Source organism: Haliaeetus albicilla, chromosome 19 (genome assembly GCF_947461875.1).
Source record: "Haliaeetus albicilla chromosome 19, bHalAlb1.1, whole genome shotgun sequence".
Taxonomy (NCBI): domain Eukaryota; kingdom Metazoa; phylum Chordata; class Aves; order Accipitriformes; family Accipitridae; genus Haliaeetus; species Haliaeetus albicilla.
The window spans coordinates 23264722-23286431 of NC_091501.1; the positions used below are offsets into that span (position 1 = coordinate 23264722).

Below are 21710 nucleotides of genomic sequence, written 5' to 3' on the forward strand. Positions count from 1 at the left end.
GTAGAGCCCATATAAAAGCCCCTTCTCTCCCCATGCTGCACATGGACACAGAAGTTCACGGGTTTACTGTTGGAAATGCAAATTCACCCACAGCTTACAGACAGCTCAACGGAAGGCACAGATCCTGCAGAAACTTCTTACAATGGGAGGAAACCAGCAGGAACAGAGTCAGGGATAAAAGGAAACATTTCTGGACCTGTGGTAAACTAACCACAATACACTCAACTGCAACAGGCAAGGGACTATCATAGTCTTCCTTGTTCCCCCTTATATTGCTGCGATGTGACACAACTTTGCTGAACTTTCAAAAAGAAAAAAAAACCTCTGACACTCTTTTACAAGAGGCTGTAAAGGAAACTGGTAATTATGGTGTGAAAGTCATCACACTGTTGTGAAACAAAAGCCAGCTGCTGGATAGAAATTACCATGCAATTTACAATTTGGTGAAAGAGTTAATTTGATAGCCGTACATTTTATAACTGTGTATGAATTTATTAATAATCCAGAAAGGACACTAAAAAATGAAGCTTTCCAGAATTATGTGAGGACCAAAGGAAGCTCAGAGGAAACATCAGCATGATCTTTTGTTAGATTGCTGTTCACCATATCTTATCTTCAGAGGAAAATAAAAATCAGGGCAGTCCCATGCAAAAGAGTCACTTTTTCTGTGGAACCACCTGAGTTGTTTATGTTCCTTTCACAGTTTCATGCTATGAAAGGACTGTAGACAGTTTAAGACAACATGCTCATTGAAAACTATTTCTTGAAGTACAGAGCGCATCAAAAAATAATAAACAAATAACTAGAATATGATGATAAATGAAACTAAATTAACCTCATCACTATTTATAGATTATAAATCTGTATCATCCAAAAAGACAGGTGTCAAGCCTTTTGCCCCTCTTTTCAAAAAAGAAGTGGAGGGGGTCCAGAAAAAGAGCAGCATGTAAGAGGTGAGGTCAGCTCCTTTAAAATTAGGCACCACGTCATTCCTAGCAAAACTGGAGTAGTGACGAAACTGTGCTTAGAGAACGAGCTTCTGTGTGGAACATCCACTGGCTCCAAGAGATGACCTCATACTTCAGTTCCTCCCTTGCTGTGAGCACTAACTGACTGTCCCTCACCTCTCTCAGGGAAATTGTAGTTAATGTGAAGCAACGTAATTGCTGGGTTAATACCTTGGAGACTTCTATTCTTCTGTAAAGTTTGGCTAGGATTGGACAATAAGTTTTAAATCTGCTGGGGAGGAAGACACAAACTGAGAAACGCATGCACACGAATACACAACCAGGTACATACAGAGGATATTCTGCAGAGAAGTTAAATTAAATATTTGTTTACTTTTTTTTCTTTAACAGAAAAAAAGGAACTCCAAAGATAGTCAAAATCAGTAATTTTAGAACAGTAAGGCATAGGTTTTTTTCAAAATGTGTAATATGTGGAAATCATCAGCTTATTTGCAGACTAGATTGCAAACTCTTAAGTTCTATCTGCAAAATAGATGCTTATTAAGCATGGCGCTTTTTTCCCAGTAAATAACAGATTATTGCACAGTGGAGTTATGCAAGTATGCAAGAGCTGGAGAAGATGTTAGTAACAATGTACATATAGTTTTTGCAGTCGTCAGTAGTTGCATCTGTCAGATGGTCCATTTTGACAGCTAGCAGCACGCTACACCATCTTATGAAGTTAACAGCACAATTAAACTAAGTGTGGGGAAATTTCAGATGCTGTAACTGCAGACTTATCTTGACATATTTTGTGGTTTTCCAATCACATTTTTCTACTGTTTATAATGCCTCTCCTCCTGCAGATGCTATGTGAAAGAACTAAATTAATATCAAGTGAGCAATTAAGACCTGGATTCTGCAACATGCACCCGATGAAGTGTTATTGTTCAGAATATCGTAACTGGCTTGCAACCATTTAAGTGAACAGCTATGTTATTGCATACTCATTAAAGATACAGCATAAAGTATTTTCTGTTCATAGATCAGGGAGTAAACCCTACACTGTTGAAGCAATTGGGAATTCGGCAATGAGATTCAAGGAGTGTGGAGTCTTGGCTTTAGAATATTGCTCTTACAGAGCACAGTCTTGCAAAATGCTTTGTGCTTGTGGAAAGAAATGAGGGGTTTGATTTTCTTTGGCTTCAACAGGAGTTGAAGAGGATTGCCCTGGCTGCCATATTGATATTTTCATATGAATACTTGTGGTTACCTATTCAAAATCACCCCTTGCCATTACCCTACAACATTACCTACAATTTTATTTATTTCCGTAAATAATGATACTAATAGATGCATTCACTGAAATATACAAACCAAGAAAGTTAATGCTATTAAATTCTTAAAACTACTTAAAAGCTGTTTTGAACATAGCTCCAGAATGGAATTTGAAGAGCAAAAAGAAAGGTCTTTCTAAAATTGCAGTCCATTGAGGAACAGGTTGCTATGTATTATGTCAGACTACAGAATGACACAGGTTATTCTGATTCCAAAAGCCATAGCACTGAAGGTGAGTTTGTGGAATGAATGTTTTCCATTCACGTGTGTTGTCCACACTAAACCTCAGTCCCAACGCTGCAATTTTACAAGATTAAGCTTAATCTGGAAGCTGGAATGTGCTTCCTTTCATGACATTTATTAAATTGAAAGGAATTCTAGGAAGAGTTTTGTAGTACAGTTTATTGTATTTTATCAGCGTCATTTAAAAGCAATATTTTCTATAAGTTTATAATAACACTTTCCAATCTGCTTCTAATATTCTAGGGATGTTGTTGTAGTATATAACAGTGTATTTCCCAGATAGGTAACAAAGCCTTCATGTATTTCTCAATGTCAAACATACTGCTAGCAATGAAGGGTTACAAGTTGCCAGTGGGCTAGAAGCTTAAAGATGACCAAGTCAGTGTTTATATTCATGGCGAATATACCATGCTGCTGTGCAATAGCTTTCTTAAAAAGATTTTTTTCTAGAGCAGAAATCACACTAAAACAGGGAAATTCCTTTACTCCAACCAACAGTCTTAGGAAAAGAGTGGGTTTCATTGACTGCAGATTTCTAATTCTCATAGGATGTGACAAAAGCGTTGTTTCACCGTGCATTTTCTCCAAGAAAGTCCTGAAGAGGGCTAATAAGGATTAACCTTTTATATTATGAACTGGTACATAAACCTTAATTACTTGTGCTGCTTATTGGCATAAGTGTCCCAGACGGGCTCAGTTCATTATTTTGGGGGCTTATACAACAGACAATTGAAATGGAAGTCACAGATAAGTTAAAACGGACAAAATAAAAAGGGGCAGAGAAAAAAAAATTTCAAAAATGCCCCCCTTTCCTTTAAACCTGATCAGGGCTTTTCAGGAAATTAAACACTGGGACTATTAGATTCAGATAGAAAACAGATGATGTTATGCATAGAAATACTACAGCAGATTCAATGGCTAGGCAGCAGAGACATATGTGAATAATCAATGAAGTATTTCTGGAAAGAAGCTTTTATGTTTTTAATACTTAACACTTCATAACTGAGCCTAATAGGCAGAATAAAAAGAAGGCAGCACAAAATACAGCTAGTAGGGTGAATATTTTTCCAGACACTAGTCCTTTTAGGCCCTCTTCCCCCCTATTCCACAGTACCCAATCTTCCTCCGTTGACTAATGTTCATGTACCCTTCTTTAAAGATTTTGCTAACCTTGTAAGTCAGTAAACTACGTAGCTGACTTTCCGAGTCCATTACTGTATCACTATTACAACTTACTCAGAGAAAATTCTGCAAGGGCAGAGTAGACAATTTCTTCATGAACAAAAAGTTTGAAATAACAGACATAAATATACAAGCTTCATTATAGTTTGTTTTCCAACTTTGTGTCTTTTGCTTACCAAGGTTCATCTACTAATTTAAATTGTATACGGCACATGAAGACATCTAGTGGCTAAATGTTAACACTATTTACCAAAAACTACAAAGATTATATTTTCAAATTTTTTCTAAACCAGCACTGGAGAAATCAAATTTATTTGTATGACCTATGAACTCAGTCTTCACTTCAAATGCTTAAATAATCATCATTTGTGGCAATTACACTCTTGAGAACTACACTGTGTTTTGCCAAATTAATGGCATTTTCTTACCTTTCCTTCAAGCAACAGATGGTACATACCAACATATAATACCACAGAGTTAAAAACATCTATGAAATAATTTACAAATCACCAAGTATATATGCAATTTAGTTTCTAGTACAGTAAATATTTTAGGCATCCAAACATTCTCTTTTTTTTCATTCTTCCCTCCCCCCCTTTCTCTCCCCACAAATTTCCCTCTTCATTTCCTATCCTATTGTTCGTATATCACAAAAAAAGCGCAAACATTAGAGAACAACATGGAACGGATCTTAACTGATTACAGCAATTAAAAGGTTTTGCTCATTTCTAACAGTAAGCATAAGTATTAAAACCAGTCTGAATTCACAAAGTCTTTGATTATGCATCCATTTCTCTTGTGCAGACAGTTGGTGGATGATACATTTTCAAAAGTCTTTTGATAGCTAGAAACTTTTTATTTACAAAATAATTGGAAGCAGATTTTTGGAAATTGCACATAATTTAATTGAATGCACAATCAAATGAAAAAATACAGCTTTGTTGTATTCTAGTAACTATTGTTCTATAGTACCATCTAGTTACGGAAAAAAACTAATCATATAAGTTATTTAGCAACTTTTGCTTCCTCACAGGTTGAAAAATCTTGTCTATGCATGCAGAGGGAAACTGGAAGCATTTTAACATGTAAATATCAAATTAAGTTCACTGAAATACTTCATAAGAAGGCTTTAAAAAAAGTCTTGTGAAAAATTTTTTATATGCAGAAATACAGGAAAGTAAGTAATGCAAAAATATGTGCATTTGTAAAAGCATTTACTTGATTGAACACTGGCTAATGCTTTACAATAACATTTAGGACATTAATTCACATTTATCACATCAAATCTAATACAAAACTAATTTTGCAATGTATTTTACCTTTCTTTCATTCATGTCGTCATTTTGGCCTTCATATTCACCCTAGAGAAAGAAAGTAATGTAATAGCTGATGTAAAAACAGATAAAATTCAATAAATGATTGCTCAGCTGTTCCTACATTCTTGATTTTACTTTTAGGTCACAACTTGAAATGTACTTATGTAAGAGTTTTCATATTGGAATCACACGCTTAGAGTATATTTTCATTGTCACAGGCAATAAACGTTAATGTCTATGCACTATTGAGTGATACCATCAGAGAACTACATTTTTAATAGTATATACATACATCATGAAGTGGGTATGCTGCATCATAAACATTGTTTGCTATTAATGTGCCAATACCTAAAGGAAAAAAAATTAAGATGGTCAACAGCTAGGCACAGCTAAACAGAAAAGATTATTACAGATTTCATTTCACGACATTACAAAAGGGCTGTATTACTAAAAATATTCAAAATCATGTCAAGATGAGTATATACCAACCCAGAAGTACCTGGCTATGGAAAACATGTTTTCACAGGAAGGCTTATTTCCATATAGTGCTTTTTCTTGAGTGAACTAGTATGATACAAAGACTATTTTGACCACTTTCTCATCCTGATAGCAAAGAGGCATGTGACTGAGGAGGAAAGCAGGAGGAAGTCCTTCTTCAAGCTTGACAATGATCAGAACCGTGGAACCCCACTGACACACCCAAACAAGGAAAAAAACACTTTCACAGAAGTTTGTGATTGAAGAAACCCTTACTCTTACTCTCTGTCAACTAATACTAGATCAGGTCTGATTTTAACTGAAGCAAGGGTTTTCTACCCTTCATGCCTACCAAGGAAGGGTTTTCTACCCTTCCTCATGTCAATAGATACCGCCATCCTTCTCAGTTTGAAACAATGCTGCTTTGTTTGCAGGAGTTAAATCAATTTGTGCTCACCAAATTCACAGTTATGCCGGAAAGCTGGATGCACCAGGACAAAAACTGCTGGGTCCTAAAGATTGCAGACAGAAAGCCTGGTGAAAGGTACAGGAAGATACAGGGACATGGCACTATCACAGTGATCACATACTACAAGGGCTTTAGCAACTGAATCCCCAGCACCTATAGATGTACACAACACCACTAACAGCCCTCAAGACCTGCGACTCGTATAGCCATTCTGTCTTCAGTCTCTGCAGGCAAAAACAATTGTTCCATAAGATTACAATTAAAGCTAAGATTAGTAGTTTACTCCAGACCTCTTTGTTTTCAACACCCAGTAAAAAGTAACCAGCTAGCTTGTCTTTAGGGATGAAAAAATTCCATAGTCAAATTACACAACTATCATTCTGAAATGTTTGGGAAAAACCCTCTGGTCAGAGATGCTAGATAGACGTTACCAATACATTTCTTCCTTGGTACAAACACAAATACCCATACCACCACATGCATTAATAGAATTGGGAAATCTTCATGTTTGGATAATGTCAAGTCTTCTACTGAAAGCATTCCATATTTGGAAAGTTTACAACAGTTCAGAGTTATGCTAGAAGAAAATATGCCTTCCTTGTTTAATGTCATAGAAGTGGAATCAGATTCAGCCTTACACAGATGTAAAAATCAATAAGCAAATGTGTTTGAAATGTTATTTTCCTCCTATTATATTATGAAGCATATGTTTATAAAAACCAAAGACTGCTACAAGTACTTCCAACATCACTGTCCTACCTCTTGTGCAAAATAAGCAATGGAATCTTGAAAAAAAAAACAAAAACAAACAAAAAAAACCCAGAATAAACCAAGGATGACTCATGATGAGTGGTTTTAAGCCCAGTGAAATGGGAAAACCTGAGCATCATATGAAGCATAGGACTTTTCGGGGAGGATCTCAGAAGACCGAAACAATTATATTTAGGTGAAAGGTGATGCATAAACATGTTTTGGCTATGGGCCAGAAAGATGGGAAGGACAGGAGGGTTAAAATATTTGCTTCATGTCAAATGGGATCTTGAGCTGACCTGACCTTGCAGTGGATCAGCCTGTATTTTCCCCTTAGAGTAAAAAAAAAAGCCTGAAAAATCACTACTAGTGCTTTGATCTCTAATGATGGTTTTTATTACACTATAAACCAGAACAAGTTATTAAAAGAGAAAACTTTAAGAGGAAAAAAAAAAAAATTGGTAAAGTGCTCTTTCCCTACCTACTGTGTCCTTGTAGGACTGATTGCTTCTTTCAAGCTTTCTCTCAGCCCAACAACTTAAAAAAATCTTAAAAGTTTCAACAGGTTCTATGCAGTCTCTCTGGATCCCTTGGCAAAGTGTCAGCTCTGGGGGCTGGCTTTTATGTCAACAGGCTTAAAGTCCCTGCTGCACTTCAAGCTTCTTGTTTTACATACCTTACACTGCCCTGTCTCTAAAATCCTGCACTCTAGAATATCTACTTGCACAGGCTCCACAGCTCCCAGGGAAAGCATGGGCTCCCCACTCACCAGGAGGGTTCCCTGGATGCCAGTGGAGCAATCCAGCAAAATAAGGTAGCATTCCTCTCTACTGCCCCACCAGAGCCTTTGAGCAGATCAAAACATAGAACAACGAGCAAACAGTGAACAAAACACACACCAGCTGAGTAATGTTTTAGAAATTAAGAATGCCTAACATTTTCTCAAACATCTCTTCTTTTTTTTAAAGGAAACAGTGTAATAATCATAAATTTAAATGTTTGTACTTGGGCAAAGCCAAATATTTTTGGTTGAAAAAGAGAAAGTATTTTGTTTAGGGTTTTTTTTTTATATAATTTGGAAAAAAAAGTATCTCTATTTTAGGGGAACCTAAATTAATCTATTTTTCCACTCCAGCTGCTATACCAAAGAAATCTATTACTGCAGCACAAAGTTACACCAAGACTGTGCAGGAATCTGTTGCTACAGCACAATTTTCTTTGCAAGTACATTTTTCTAGGACATTGTGATCTGCACATAAGTGGACAAGCTTACAGAAAGACTTCCAGAAAACATGCCAGACAAGGAGCACTTCTTTGCCACCAGGGAGATGTGTGTCATCATATCACAATGGATGAAAGAAAAGAGTAGAGAAAAGAGAGTAAGCACATCTGTAAATGTTCTGAACCTCAGGAAAACAAAAGCTCCAAATATTTCAAGGTTACCCCAAAAGTATCACATAATATCTTCAAAACAGTCATTGTTAAATCATATTTTTCACTATGTAGCTCATGGACATAATTTTTAAAGTTGCAGTGACAAAAATAACCTGGAAAGATATATTATTGTATTGAAATGGCAAGAAAAATCCGCTCCTGGGAGAAATAATACAACATATTGTAGATGACATCTGAATTTTCAAAAGCAGATCATATAATAATCAAATCCAATTTTATAACAACTCAAGAAATGCAAGTTATGTGCCAGATCCTACACCTGTAGAAATGAAAAACAAGCTTCCATTACAATGTCCTATCCAAACCATGGACCAGAATTCTGATTTTAATCCTCAGACAAAGCATTTGTTTCAATCTATTTTTTGTGAAAATGTGCCAGCATACTTTTGTGTTCTGCTAGAAAAATAAATATTCCGTGAGATACTTAAACAATTCCTTTCAAAACAACATATATAATTATCTTCCCTCCTTCTTACCCATGCTGTTTCTGGCCTTTGTAGACGTGCGCTTCAAAATTTCACGTACCTGTGGAAAAGAACAGTGATACAACACACAAATCATCTTTTAGCATTATTTTAATTATGGAGCTAGCAATAAAACAAAACTTTAAAATAAGTTGCTTCTGTAGAGTTCATTTGCACATACGTTTACATCATACACGTCACTCATATATAAATGCATGATTGAGGCCACTAGTTAACACTTAACAATGCTATGGTAAGTCTTACTAGTAGATTATCTGCCCTAACATTTGTACACTAAATCCTGCTGTCTCACATCCTTATAAAACTAGATGAAATATAAGGACTTCAGGTAGAATGAGAATTTTACACTAAAGAAAATCACAAGAAAATCCAACTTCTTAAAAAAACATTTCACTTTCACGTTTGAAAGTAAAACCTCAAGATGCACATAAAGTGATCAGTAAGTATGCTCTATCTATGAAATCCAAGTGTGTATGGATGAACATTTTATTCCTCAGGAAACAGATTATGTTAGGGATGAGTTGGCATTGCATATGTGAAGAGAAATCTTGCCTCACCAGCCTGCTGGAGACCTAGCAGGATCTCAGGAACATGATACAAGGTTTCTCGCCAAAGACTGCTGGAGCTAGGAAGTTACTATAGAACTGTAGAGGACGTCCTTTTATGGAATAAATCTCATTAAATATTAGGAAGCAGGGCTTAATAACAACTTTGAACAACGGAGAGGAGACAGTAGCAGTGTTTCCCTACATAATATCTCCTACTCCTGGACCACTGGGGAGGGCCAGAAAGGTATTTCTTACATATTTATAACTGCTTAGTGTTTTGCAGCAACAGAGAACTGCAGAAACTGATGAAATTAGCAAAGTAGTCAACAACACTCAGTATTAAAGCAAATGCCATTCAGCACAAGAAGTCAATGATATGTTACTTTTGTTTACTTACTATTCGGCTGCGGGTAGCATTGTCAAAAAAGGTGTCTTTGTCTTTAATGTTATACCTAAAATGTTGAGAGAAAAAAAAATCCGTTATGTTTTCAGACATGGTAGTAATAAGTAAGACAACATATAAGATTCTGATTCAGAATTCATTAGAAACCACAGCAAGTAAGAAAATCAGATGTTTAAAGGAAATATAGATGAAATAGTACAGCATAATAGACTCTGCTATTTAAGACCTAGTCATTCAGAGTTCTACCTGGATTGCAATGATGGTGGGCATAAAAATGGAAAAATATTAACTAACATAAAATGCCTTTTGAGTAAGGAGAGCCTCTCTATTGTTTACACAAGATGACCTTTTAATCTTTTCCTTATAACATACCCTCAGCACTCTAAGATTCTGAGGTTGTTATTAGGTTTCAACTAGCCTAATGCAGATGTTCATTGCTCTTTCCCAGACAACTAACCAGTCAACATTTCACTTGCTTTCAAATAACCATTCCATTGGAATTATGCATTCCTTTAAACCTTAAAAACATCATATGTGAAATTCCCAGTTTATTCCCCTCCATCAATTTGACTTGTATTCAGTATTAATTAAAATTGTCAGAGAGGACAATAAATGATATGGTGGGTCATTATATTTATTACTGAATTTTATTTATCAGCCATAAATACAAGGAGACACCCATGAGGAAAAAAAGGAGTGTTTAATGTCAAACTGGGCCCAGTATTATTCTGAGTGAAAGGCCAGGTGTCAAGAATTCCTTATCCGCATATTATTAGGCAAGTTTTAATTACTATAATAAATCTATCAAAAGGAAAAATATTATCAGTTCTCTACTAGTTCTTTCTTTTTTCAAAACAGGCAGTAATGCCCTTAACCAAACGATCAGGAATCTGGTGGTAGGATTTTTACAGTTCAAGCTAAAAACATAGATATTTTATTTGGTGCACTGCTGCCAGTGCCTTATCCAGCAGAAGGAAGTAGAACACTGGCAGAAAGTCTCTGCAACTTAGATTTCTGTTAATCCACTGAAACTGAACTCAGTGCCAACGCATGTTCATTTACTTTAGTTCTATTTACTTGGCCTTCAATAAATTTAGTTTTATGTAGACATATGCTTTTATCACTTGGAAGTACTATCCAGGAATAATGTGACAACTTGGATATTTCCACAGGATTTCCAGAAATACTCAATGAATTTCTGAATTTTGACTGAAATACTGGTAGAAAAAATGACAACATATAAAAAGATAAGTTATAGCTTTCTAAATTGCTCAACACAATTTAAAGTACTCACAAATATATTTTCTCTCTGGAAAAAGGGTAGGACAGGCTTTTCATGTTGGTATTTTCTTGTTGTGGCACCTGGGGTTGCAGAGGTTCAGTCACTTTGCACCATATTTCATTTAACTTTTTGAGTATTCCCCCTTCTTCTGTGATTTCATACATCTGAGTAAATAAAATATTGTACATTAGCATGTCACTTCAAAAATGCACTAAACTTAAAAAAAAAAAGATAGATTTTGCTATACACGTATGTTTAAATCTGTAATTAAAATGAGTGCCTTCTCTGAAGATATATTCCCATAAAACAGCACACATGTGAATCTGTAAGGGTTTCAATTCCAAAAAGTTCTTGTCCTTAACAGGCTAATTCCAGAAGAAAACTCAGTGCAGAATTGTTAATACAAGAAACATCTTTATTAACTAAACTAGGACCTGCAGGGAGATGATGGAAAGGCAGAGTAATTATTTTGACTTTGTAACTGGGAATAAAGGAAGCAGACAAAGCAGGAAGGGCCTTTACCTGCTGCCAATTATACTGCTCCCAGCAGAATAAATTATTCCTAGCTAATACTTGCTAGTATGGTCTAAGAGCACATGAACACATGGCATTAGAAGCGAGGATGCCAGGCTTATGGCTATGTGGCAGTTTTAAGAGCAAGGACCTAGCTTTTGCTGATTCAGATTGATGTGAAGTGCTAGGGAGCTTCTCAGAGATATGAAGGTATTTTATCCTGAAACACAGACAACCTGACCAAACAGGAGTTTATGTCCTCCTCATAGGATGTTCCTTCCAGCCCCGTCACCAGCTTGGTTGCCCTCCTCTGGACGCATTCAAGGACCTTCACATCCTTCTGACATGGTGGGGCCCAGAACTGCACACAGTACTCCAGGTGGGGCCGCACCGACGCTGAATACAGCAGGATCATCCCCTCTTTTGACCGGCTGGTCAGGCTGTGTTGGATCCCCCCCAGGATGGGGTTTGCCCTCTCGGCTGCCAGGGCACGCACCGCTGGCTCACACTGAGCCTGCTGCCGACCAGACCCCCAGACCCCTTTCTTCAGGGCTGCTCGCCAGCCACCCCGCTCCCAATTTATACTTGGGACCAACGTTACTCCAACCCAGGGGCAGAATCCAGCGTTTGTTCATGTTGAATTTCATTCCATTAATCATAACCCAATGCTCCAATCTATCTAGATCCCTCTGCAAGGCCTCTTGTCCCTCCAGAGAGTCAACAGCACCTCCAGGTTAGTATCACCAGCAAACTTGCTCATGGTGAATTCAACTCCTGCATCCAGATCATTGATAAATATATTGAACAAATCTCACCATAAAATTGAGCCCTGAGGAACACTGCTGGTGACTGGTCACCAGCCAAACACAGCCCCACTCGCTCCAACCCTTTGAGTCCTGCTGTTCAACCAGTTCACCCAGCACACCATGTACCTGCTCATCTCACAGTTGGACAACTTGTCCAGAAGGATACTATGAGGGGCACTATCAAAACCTTTATTGAAATTCAGAAAAAATGACACCTACCGCCTTCCCATCATCCACTAGGTAGGAAACCTTATCACAGAAGGATATAAAATTAGTTAGACAGGACTTTCCCTTCATGAAACCATATTAATTGTGCCTGACGATTGCATTGCCCTTCAGATGCCTTTCAATAGCACCCAGTATGGTCTTCTCTATAATTGTTCCAGGTACTGAGGTTAGATTAACAGGTCTGTAGTTTCCTGGGTCTTCCCTCTAACCCTTCCTGTAAATTATAATAACACTGACTAGCTTCCAGTCAGCGGGGACCTCCCCAGACTCCCAAGACCTTTGGCAGATGATTGAAAGGGGTGCTGCTGTAACATCTGCTAACTCCTTCAGTACTCTGAGATGAATCCCATAAGGCCCCATGGACTTAGGAACTTTCAGCTGATACAGATAGTCCCTTACAAATTCAGTGTCCACAAACTGTTCCCACAGTTGTGGTCCTCCAACTCAGAGGACCAGGCAGCCCAAGGTCTATCATTAATATTAAAGACTGAGACAAAAACAAGCATTGAAGGCCTCCACTTTTTCTCCATCCCTATTTGTCAGGTGACCATTTTCAACAAGTATTGGTCCAATATTTTCCTTAGACCTCCTCTTTCTATTAACATACTTTAAAAAGACTTTTTATTGTCTGACACAACACTGGCCAGTTTCAACTCCAGATGAGCTTTGGCCTTTTTTCTTTGCTCCCTGAACATGCAAACCACAGCTCTGTAGTCTTCCTGCGAAGTCTGACCTTGCTTCCAGAGACAGTACAATTTCTTTTTCTTCTTGACCCCCATGAGGAGTTCCCTGTTCAGCCAAGCCAGTCTTCTGCCCCACTTGCTTGACTTACAACACACTGCAATTGCCTCCTCCTGTGCTTTTAAAAGATGGTTCTTAAAAACTGACCAGCACTCATGGACTCCTAAGCCCTCAAAAGCAGATTCCCAGGGGACACTGCTAACTAGCTCCCTGAGTAGCTTAAAGTTTGCTCTCTTGAAATTTAGAGTAACAACTCTGCTGACCTTTTTTCTCATTACAATGAAAATTTTGAACTCAATCATTTTGTGATCACTGTGGCCAAGACAGCCACCTGCCATCACATCTCCCACAAGTCCTTCTCTATTCACAAATAGGCATCTTTCCTAGGAGGGCATCTTTCCTAGTTGGCTCACTGAATATGTATGACAAGATATTATCTTCAACACACTTCAGGAATTTCTCGCTTGTCACAGCATGGTATTCCCACTTAATGTCTGGGAAGTGAAGTCTCCCATAAGGACAAGCGCTACCGATCCAGAAATTTCTCCTAACTGCCTATAGAGTAATTCATCAGTCCCATCATCCTGGCTGGGCAATCAATAGCAGACACCCACAATGACATCTGCTTTGTTTTCCATCCCCCTAATCCTCACCCAGAGGCTCTCAACCATATCATCCCTAACTGCAAGGGCTGCACAGCCAAACTTCTCCCTTACTTACAGTACAACTCCTCCGTCTCACCTGCCTTGCCTATCCCTCCTGAAGAGCCTACAGCCCTCCATCCCAGCAGTCCAGTCATGGGACTCGTTCCACCAAATCTCACTAACACCAGAGACATCATAGCTCTGGGAATGGACCAATGCTTTCAGCTGGTCCTGTTTTTTCTCACACTGTTTGTTTGTCATACTTATATTTGAGTGTGGCCCATTCTCACTCATCAAAAATAACTGTATTGTCATATCCAGAAGTATACATAGAGTTAAAATTGCTCAAAAAGTATCTTTTCCCAGCATGTCATTTGTCCTGAAAGATGATTTAAGACTGAACATTTGAAAGAAAATTTTTTGCAACCAATTCATCATGTTTAGAGGTAGATAAATACTTTCCATGAAAATGCCTTCTATATGGTTTCATTAGATGTTTGAATAAATAAGAATAGTGTCACAGAAAGTACATAATGTGCCTTGAAAATAACCTTTTGTCTCTCTGAACAAAAATAGAATTTTCTCTTTAGTGGGTACTGGCTGAATTTTTCAGTTTGTAGTGCCAAATCCTCAAAATAAAAGATTTCAGTTTTTCAAAGCATTTTTTTGTTTTCTTCACAGGAAATTCCACTTCCAACTGTCTTTAATTGCAAAAGAAAGTAAGACATGAACATAGATTTCCTGTCATGCTTGCTCTCTGGTAGTGCACTGGTAGTACTCCATTTCTGCAGTTGACATAATAGAAAAATAATGTAGTCAACAAGAGTTGTCAGCAATCTTCTCCTTACATATGTTGTATCACTTTTAAGTTATACAAAACAACTTATTACCCTAGGGTGAATTTTCAGGAAAATTGAGATCTGGTTTCCTTGTTGGTAGACATATTTCATTTTGTTGTCTTCTATACACCAAAATAAATTACAAGTACAAACCTGAACACTGTTTTCATAACTGCCTAATCAATGACTACATGTTCACTTACTCTTCGAATATTTGTCATACTATTCAATAAATGTCAGTTCTGTGGCAGTTTCATTCAACATGAAGTGTACAGAGATCTGATTGGTTCATTGAAATCTGTTGCTTTAAAGTAAAGGATGCTATAAATAAGGTATAATATATATCGGTTAAATGAAGTAATTTGTCAATATTTTTAGATGTCTTTCCCGCAGATGATTCTGTGTCTTTAGGGCCTTATGATATACTGTGCATTTCTTCTCCCATTCAGAGAAGAGAAGGCAATGCAGAACTGTTAGTGAATGACTAGGGCGTCCATTGGAGACTACAAGCTCCTGGACAGACCTTAACTCAGAACAATATCATGGCAATTTTCGTAAATTCAAACAGTGTAAAATTTGCTTCAGTGTATCTACAAAAATCTAGGTGGGGAAAATTCCGATGAGGGAAGAAGGATTGAGAAATGAGTAGACACTAGAAATGCACAAAAGCAACAAAGCTGGGAAGGGATCAGAGAGGAGTTGAATACGTGGGTCTATTTCTAGAAAGAGCCTACACATCCATTGATATGCCAGAAAGGACATAGGTACTGTAGCTGTCCAAAACCTACTCATTTTCAAAGATTTATTTGAAGTAACCAGATTTTTTTTTTCCTGGGGTGCAAACACAATACAGTAAAAGTATACAAGATTGGCTTAGTCAAGCTTCCAACAGTGACAGATTGTAACACCACGAGATGTGAACAACACTAAACTTTCGCTGGGTGAAAACAATCAGTATGAAAAAAAAAACCCACCAAAAAAAACAACCAAACAAAAAACAACCAACCTTGTGAAAGAAAATAAAATCAGCCTGTCCTTTAATTCTAATGACAACGCAATGAAATAAGTGTTCAGTAGTGCATCTGATGAGTACCACTAACTGAAAGCACAAGGCAGTTCCGCTGACTTCAGTGGAGTTGTTAGCCAATGTGCTAAATCATTGCAGGACCACAAATTTTGGGATCTGCTACTCAGAATTTACAATGTTTGCCAGCAACTCTGCTGAAAGCAGACTGTAAAGACTGTAAAGATAGTGAGCCAAAGTTTTAATGACAATAGGTAAGTCTGAATTCACTAAGTCATTGATACCACCAAAACAGGTTCTCAGCATCCCCAGACTTCAGAGAAATCTTAAGGCAATGACCAGCTATCATACTATCTCCATACTCCCTCACCTTTGAGGAAAGTTCCTTGACAAAAATCCAAATAGCTACTGCCTTCTCAGCTTCCAAAGCCCTCCTTAAAACTCACCTCTTTCATCACTCTTCTGAACGCAAAATGGCAGCCAGCTGCCTCTGTGGCCTTTGAAAACCCCTTCGAAAATCCCATCTTACATATGACTCTGATTAAATAATCTCAAAATAATTAGTAATGTGAAAGAAAAAGCCTGACAGTTCATTTGCTCTGATTTTGAAATAAAATAACTCCATGGGCTTCTATACATTTAACTACCATTCTGATTCACCCTCCTCCAGTCATACAACTAGTTGATAGAAAATGGAAGATACTTACCTTTTTAGTGGGCATTTTTATTTTAAGGAGTTCAGCTTCTCGACTAAGTACTTGCCAAGGTGCATGTATACGGACAAAACTCAATCCTTGGCTCTTATTCTGAAACATAAATTAGTGAAAACAACGTATTTCAATATTATTGAACAGAATACAGTAATAAGGTTTCAAGATGTCAACTCCAACTAAATCATGCAACTTCTGTTACAAATAGGCTTAAAATAAGTGACTTTAAAAGCTGAATTTTAAAATGCTCTAAAATCCATTAATCTACTGCCTACAGTGTAGCTGTATGTGCACCATGAAGACAGAAGGCTACAGTTCCAGATTTTGCAGTTAGGTGAACCAGAAGCCTCCCAGCTACAGCTTCCACACTCTGATATTTTGTAAGTGATCTGACTTCATTAGTGGGCTTTTGTGCCCATCTGAACCAACAAAGAAAAAACTTTTCTTCTGCTCTGGGTGGATTTTGCTTTAGGTTCCCATTTTCAGCTTTGCCCAACTATTTCCTGGACACTTCTTCAGATTAGTAGTTCCTTACAGCGGGTCAGGCCCAAGATTTACTGCCCTGAATATCTGTAGCTGGAGTAGCAACCCTAAACAAAACATTCAAATTTAACTTGAGAAGAGAGACATGAACCTAATGTTTATGTAAATAACTGGTTATGCTGTGCAGGGGCAGAAGACTACACAGGACACCCTCTGCACCTCCAGTTTGCTGCGATCTGGGCTGTTGAGAGGGTGCTGTCCTGATAGCAAATCTGAACTACACAAAGGCACTCTAAGATCAGAAAGCAGAACCCCTGCAAAAGCATGAAAATGAAATGTAGGCATGTTGATAAAGAATTTTCCTCAATGCACACAAAGAAATTGTATCACTAAATTGTACAGATGAATGCTTACTGTGGAAATGAAGGGAATAAAATTTGGGATGGAGATTAGAAAGAGGATATGAGGACATATTTTGGGAAGGACATGGAAGTGGACAGGGGGTGGGGGAGACTTTAAAGGCTTGATTAATGCTATGATTAATGATCTTTGTGTAGCTGTGTGCATCCTGGGGCTTTGGTGCTAGGGCATACTGTCACTTTTACATTTTCCCACCCACACATGTGTAAGGATCAGGACAGTCCCCTCCCTTCAGGGGAGCATGAACGTCCATTTTCATTTGTCATGGTTTAAGCCCGGCTGGTAACATTTGTGGTGGGATGAGGAGGGGAAAATACAAAGAAAGCTCATGGGTTGAGATAAGGACTGGGAGGGATGACTCCCCACTTATGGTCACAGGCAAAAGACAGGCTCAACTTGGGGAAGAAACAAAATCAATTTAATTTACTACAAATCAAATCAAAATAAGGACATTAGGAAGTAAAACCCAACCTGAGAACAGCTTCCCCCCAGCCCTCCCACCTTCCCACCTCAACTCCACTCCCGGTTCTCTCTCCCTCCTCTCCCCAGTGGCGGACGGGGCCGGGGTCGGTTCCTTGCATGTTGTCTCTGCTGCTCCTTCCTCCTCAGGGGGAGAACTCCTCACTCTTCCCCTGCTCCAGCGTGGGGTCCCTCCCACGGGAGACAGTCCTTCATGAAATTCTCCAATGGGTCCTTTCTGCGGGCTGCAGTCCTTCAGTCATAGCCTGCTCCAGCGCAGGCTTTCCCAAGGAATCCCGGCCATCTTGGGAGCATCTGCTCCCCCACTCCCCTCCATGAGCTGGGGGGGGACAGCCTGCCGTCTCACCATGGGCTGCAGGGGCATCCCGTCCTCCCCCGCTCCTCCTCCCCTCCTTCCTCACTGACCTCACTATCTGCAGAGCTGTTCCTCTCACATTCCAATCCCCCTACTCACTGCAGGTTCCCCCTCTTAAATACGTTAGCCCACAGGGGCTACCACCACCACTGATGGGCTCGGCGTTGGCCAGCAGCGGGTCCAAATTGGAGCTGGGGAAGCTTCTAGCAGCTTCTCACAGGAACCACCCCTGCAGCCCCTCCACTGCTACTAAAACTCCGCCACAGAAACCCAAAACATCATTCCCTCATATATCCTGAAATTTAGAAGACAAGGAAACTGAAGCAGAGTGTCCAACTTGATGAGAAACATAGCTGGGTTACATGTTGGGCTTAAATGCAAACCTGGAGTGCCCCACCTGTGAGTAGCTGCCTGTTACATGTACAAACAGTTGCATTTGTGCAGAAAAGAATGTTAATGGACATAGCTTAACATCACTGTAATCAACAAACAGCATCAACTCTACATTTCGGGAACATAGGCCATATCCATGGAAACTTAGCATCTCCTGTTGGAAATCGACTTCTCTTTCTGAAAAGCTTGCGTTAAGAAAAGTTTTAAATATGAGTCACAGTCTAAACATATGTCTAAACCTGAAAGACTGTTGTAGCACATTTACCTCAGAAAAGCCTCTCTTCTCAGCCAGTGATTTTTTTTTATTTGCATACAATTTATATCAACTTCCAAATAAAGCTGTGCCATATCACTTTGGCATCAGCATTTTAGAACCAGTATTTAATCTTTTCAAACTGTATAAATGCTTACAACTTCATGCAAACACCAAACGTGCATTTGCAGAATGTCTCATAATGCTTCCTGATTATTTTTTTTTAAAGAGTTAGACAGAAATCCTGCTATTCTTATTGCAATCATTTTGCTTTTATTTCCCTTATAGCTGCTACATGAACTACAAAGATCACTACATCACTTTTAAAGAGCAGAATGAGCTGCAGAACGTCTCTTTCATCAGTCCACTGGGGAAGTCAGCTTTAAGAGAAGGAAGTAAAAATTTACTGGGCATGAGCAGATGTTCTGGTAATTATTCGCTGAAAATGTATTAATAACAGATGAGAGTTTAAATTTCAGTGGGTGAAGATCAGGAGGCTTCTTCTTGACTTTTGGCTAAAATCAAGCGCATGTCCTCTGTCTGGGGGACTATATTCCACATTGGCAAGAGGAGGGACAGTCTGATCTAATTGGTTGTTTCCAGCTCAGGCTCATGTGACTACACAGATTGCAAATAAAATCAGTCAGATAATTTGAGAGAAAAGACCAGATGAAGAATACGACCTTTGTATATTTGAACAAAAATATGTTGGAAAGTTGTGCTATTCATGAAGTGATATCAGATGCTGAGGAATCAGAGCCTTAAAAATCTTTAAAAGCCTTAAAAATCACCCCACAATAGGAAATTGAGATCATTTTAATAAAGACTAATGCAAAGTAAATAAAGTAGGGAAAACAGGACCAGGTGATTCCTGTTGCATGGTAAACAAAAAGTGCAGAACAATAGACTGCTGAATATTTAGCTTGGGATTTCTAGAACCATGTTTCCCACACCTTCCTGTGTTTTCCCAACATTAAAATTAATCAAAGAAATTTAAAATCAATTTTAAATCATCAATCTCATACCATATCTCAAGGGGTAAACCGTCTACCTAGTTTTCTACTGAGCCACCAAAATAAAATCCTATACCAGCTATTCCTCTGGTAAGGCTCCTTTCCCCACTTTTCAAGCCTGCAGTAGTTCCAGTTGTCTGTTTGCATGTCCTTTTTGGCACTATTGTTATGATGACTGACGAAGATCTGTTCATCTAACTTATTCCCAGAGTGCTTATTGTATTGCAGACATTACCAAAAGTTAGAACTTGTTTTTCTCATTGCCAGAGTGGATTTATAAAGGTCTACTGGAGACATCCACTAAATGGTGTCATTTGTTTAGTCACCTGAAATGATCAAGGTGCATGTGTTCGTGAATAGAATTTAATATTTGCCCTAATGAAATGCTGTCAGTCTTCTGTTTTGAATACTCACAATCACCATTGCTTATTCATTGTACTCTAGATGTGTCACTAAAGCTAACATGTTATGCTGGCTAGCATTATTTTTGTCTGACCATTCACTTGTTATTTAATACAGCTATCCTTAATCAAGTCCTTTTTCACTTACAGCTGATGTCCCACAGGACTTTACTCTTGGCCCTGCATTGTTCTATGTCTATATCATTGCACTCCCTGATTATATTTCTCAAATGACTAAGTATTGCTATGCAGATGACAAACAGATTTGTTGCTCTCATGATCCTTTTTTCATCAAATCTATATTCCATATTACAGAGCTCTTCCAGTAAGTTTCAGGAGTGGAAGTTGGTTCTGAATTATTCAAGATATATTTATATCTTGGCTTCCTTTCTATTTTGCAAAGTTGAATTAGGCCTTCCCATTTCAATAGGAAAACTCAGCATTAAAGTCAAATGGAAGAAAATCTGGAAGGTCTGGTTTGCTTTTCAATCAGCACATGAAGAAAAATATATCAGATATTTCTTTCAGTCTATCATGTATTCCTAGTAGTTTAAAGCAGGACTTTAACAGCAGTCTACATTGCATTTTTTCTGTCTTATAATGGAAATGTATAGGCTGAATAAAATTCAAATTTCTCCAAGGAGACTTTTTCTATCTTTCATGCCTTAACAGTAAAATACATTAGCACCTGCATCAACTCCAAGTCTAAGATTTATTGCAAACTTATCATCATCAAGGCCATAGCAGAAAAAGATGCATGATAACTATGAAAGCTCTCATATAGATGTATATAAATAATGTACTCCTATAGACTCTAATTTGGCTAGTGAAAACTCAAAAAAATGATAATTCTTTTTAACTAAAAGCTGAATGTTCTGAAACATGGCTAGACAAGCATATTAGCTAGACTAAGTAGAAAAGCTCTCTCTGCCTGAATATTTAGATTTGTCTTTGAACTTGAGTTTCTACAGAAGTCAGATATCAAGTGAGAATTTTGTCTTTGTAGATTTAGTGGCATATCCATATTTCTTACCCACTTTGACAGTTACAGTTGTCCAACCGTAACATGGAATATTTTTGAACCACTATAACACAATTACCATGCTTTAATCTCTTCCAGTTCACAGTTTCTCAATTCCAGCCCTTGCAGGGACAGGCCACAGATTGAGGAGATGCACTGTGGAGCATTCTGTATTGCAACAGGAGTTTGTGGAGAAGTCCCGTTGCTCTGCAAAAGCACGGCATGTAAAAGCTGGAGTACTGCATGTCCAGCTCAAAGATTTCTCATAGTGTCATTATTTTGTCAGGCCAGTTTGACTCCCACCTTACTTCATTCAGACAGCCCATTTGTCATGTGTCAGCCATGTCACCTCAAGATGAAATGTTCTCAACAATTTATTTAGACACCTCTAATATGAACTAAAGTATATCATGCTAAAAGCATCATATTTGTCAGTCACAGTCAAGACAACAAAAAGGCCAAAACTGGTAATTATACTCTGGGAGAGCCTC

The 21710-nt window shown here is 38.2% G+C and overlaps 1 protein-coding gene across 3 annotated transcripts in view; it reads right to left on the bottom strand.

Annotated features, from left to right (window-relative positions):
• The window catches only part of ANO2 (anoctamin 2), a 200209-nt gene that overhangs the window by 141726 nt on the left and 36773 nt on the right, over window positions 1–21710 (bottom strand). For all 3 annotated transcript variants that reach the window (XM_069806801.1, XM_069806799.1, XM_069806800.1), the window contains exons 4-9: window positions 16398–16496; window positions 10908–11059; window positions 9608–9662; window positions 8654–8702; window positions 5319–5374; window positions 5030–5071 (exon numbers count right to left, since the gene is read on the bottom strand). In XM_069806801.1, coding sequence (XP_069662902.1) covers window positions 5030–5071; window positions 5319–5374; window positions 8654–8702; window positions 9608–9662; window positions 10908–11059; window positions 16398–16496 — 453 coding nt within the window. The remainder of the gene's footprint in view (window positions 1–5029; window positions 5072–5318; window positions 5375–8653; window positions 8703–9607; window positions 9663–10907; window positions 11060–16397; window positions 16497–21710) is intronic.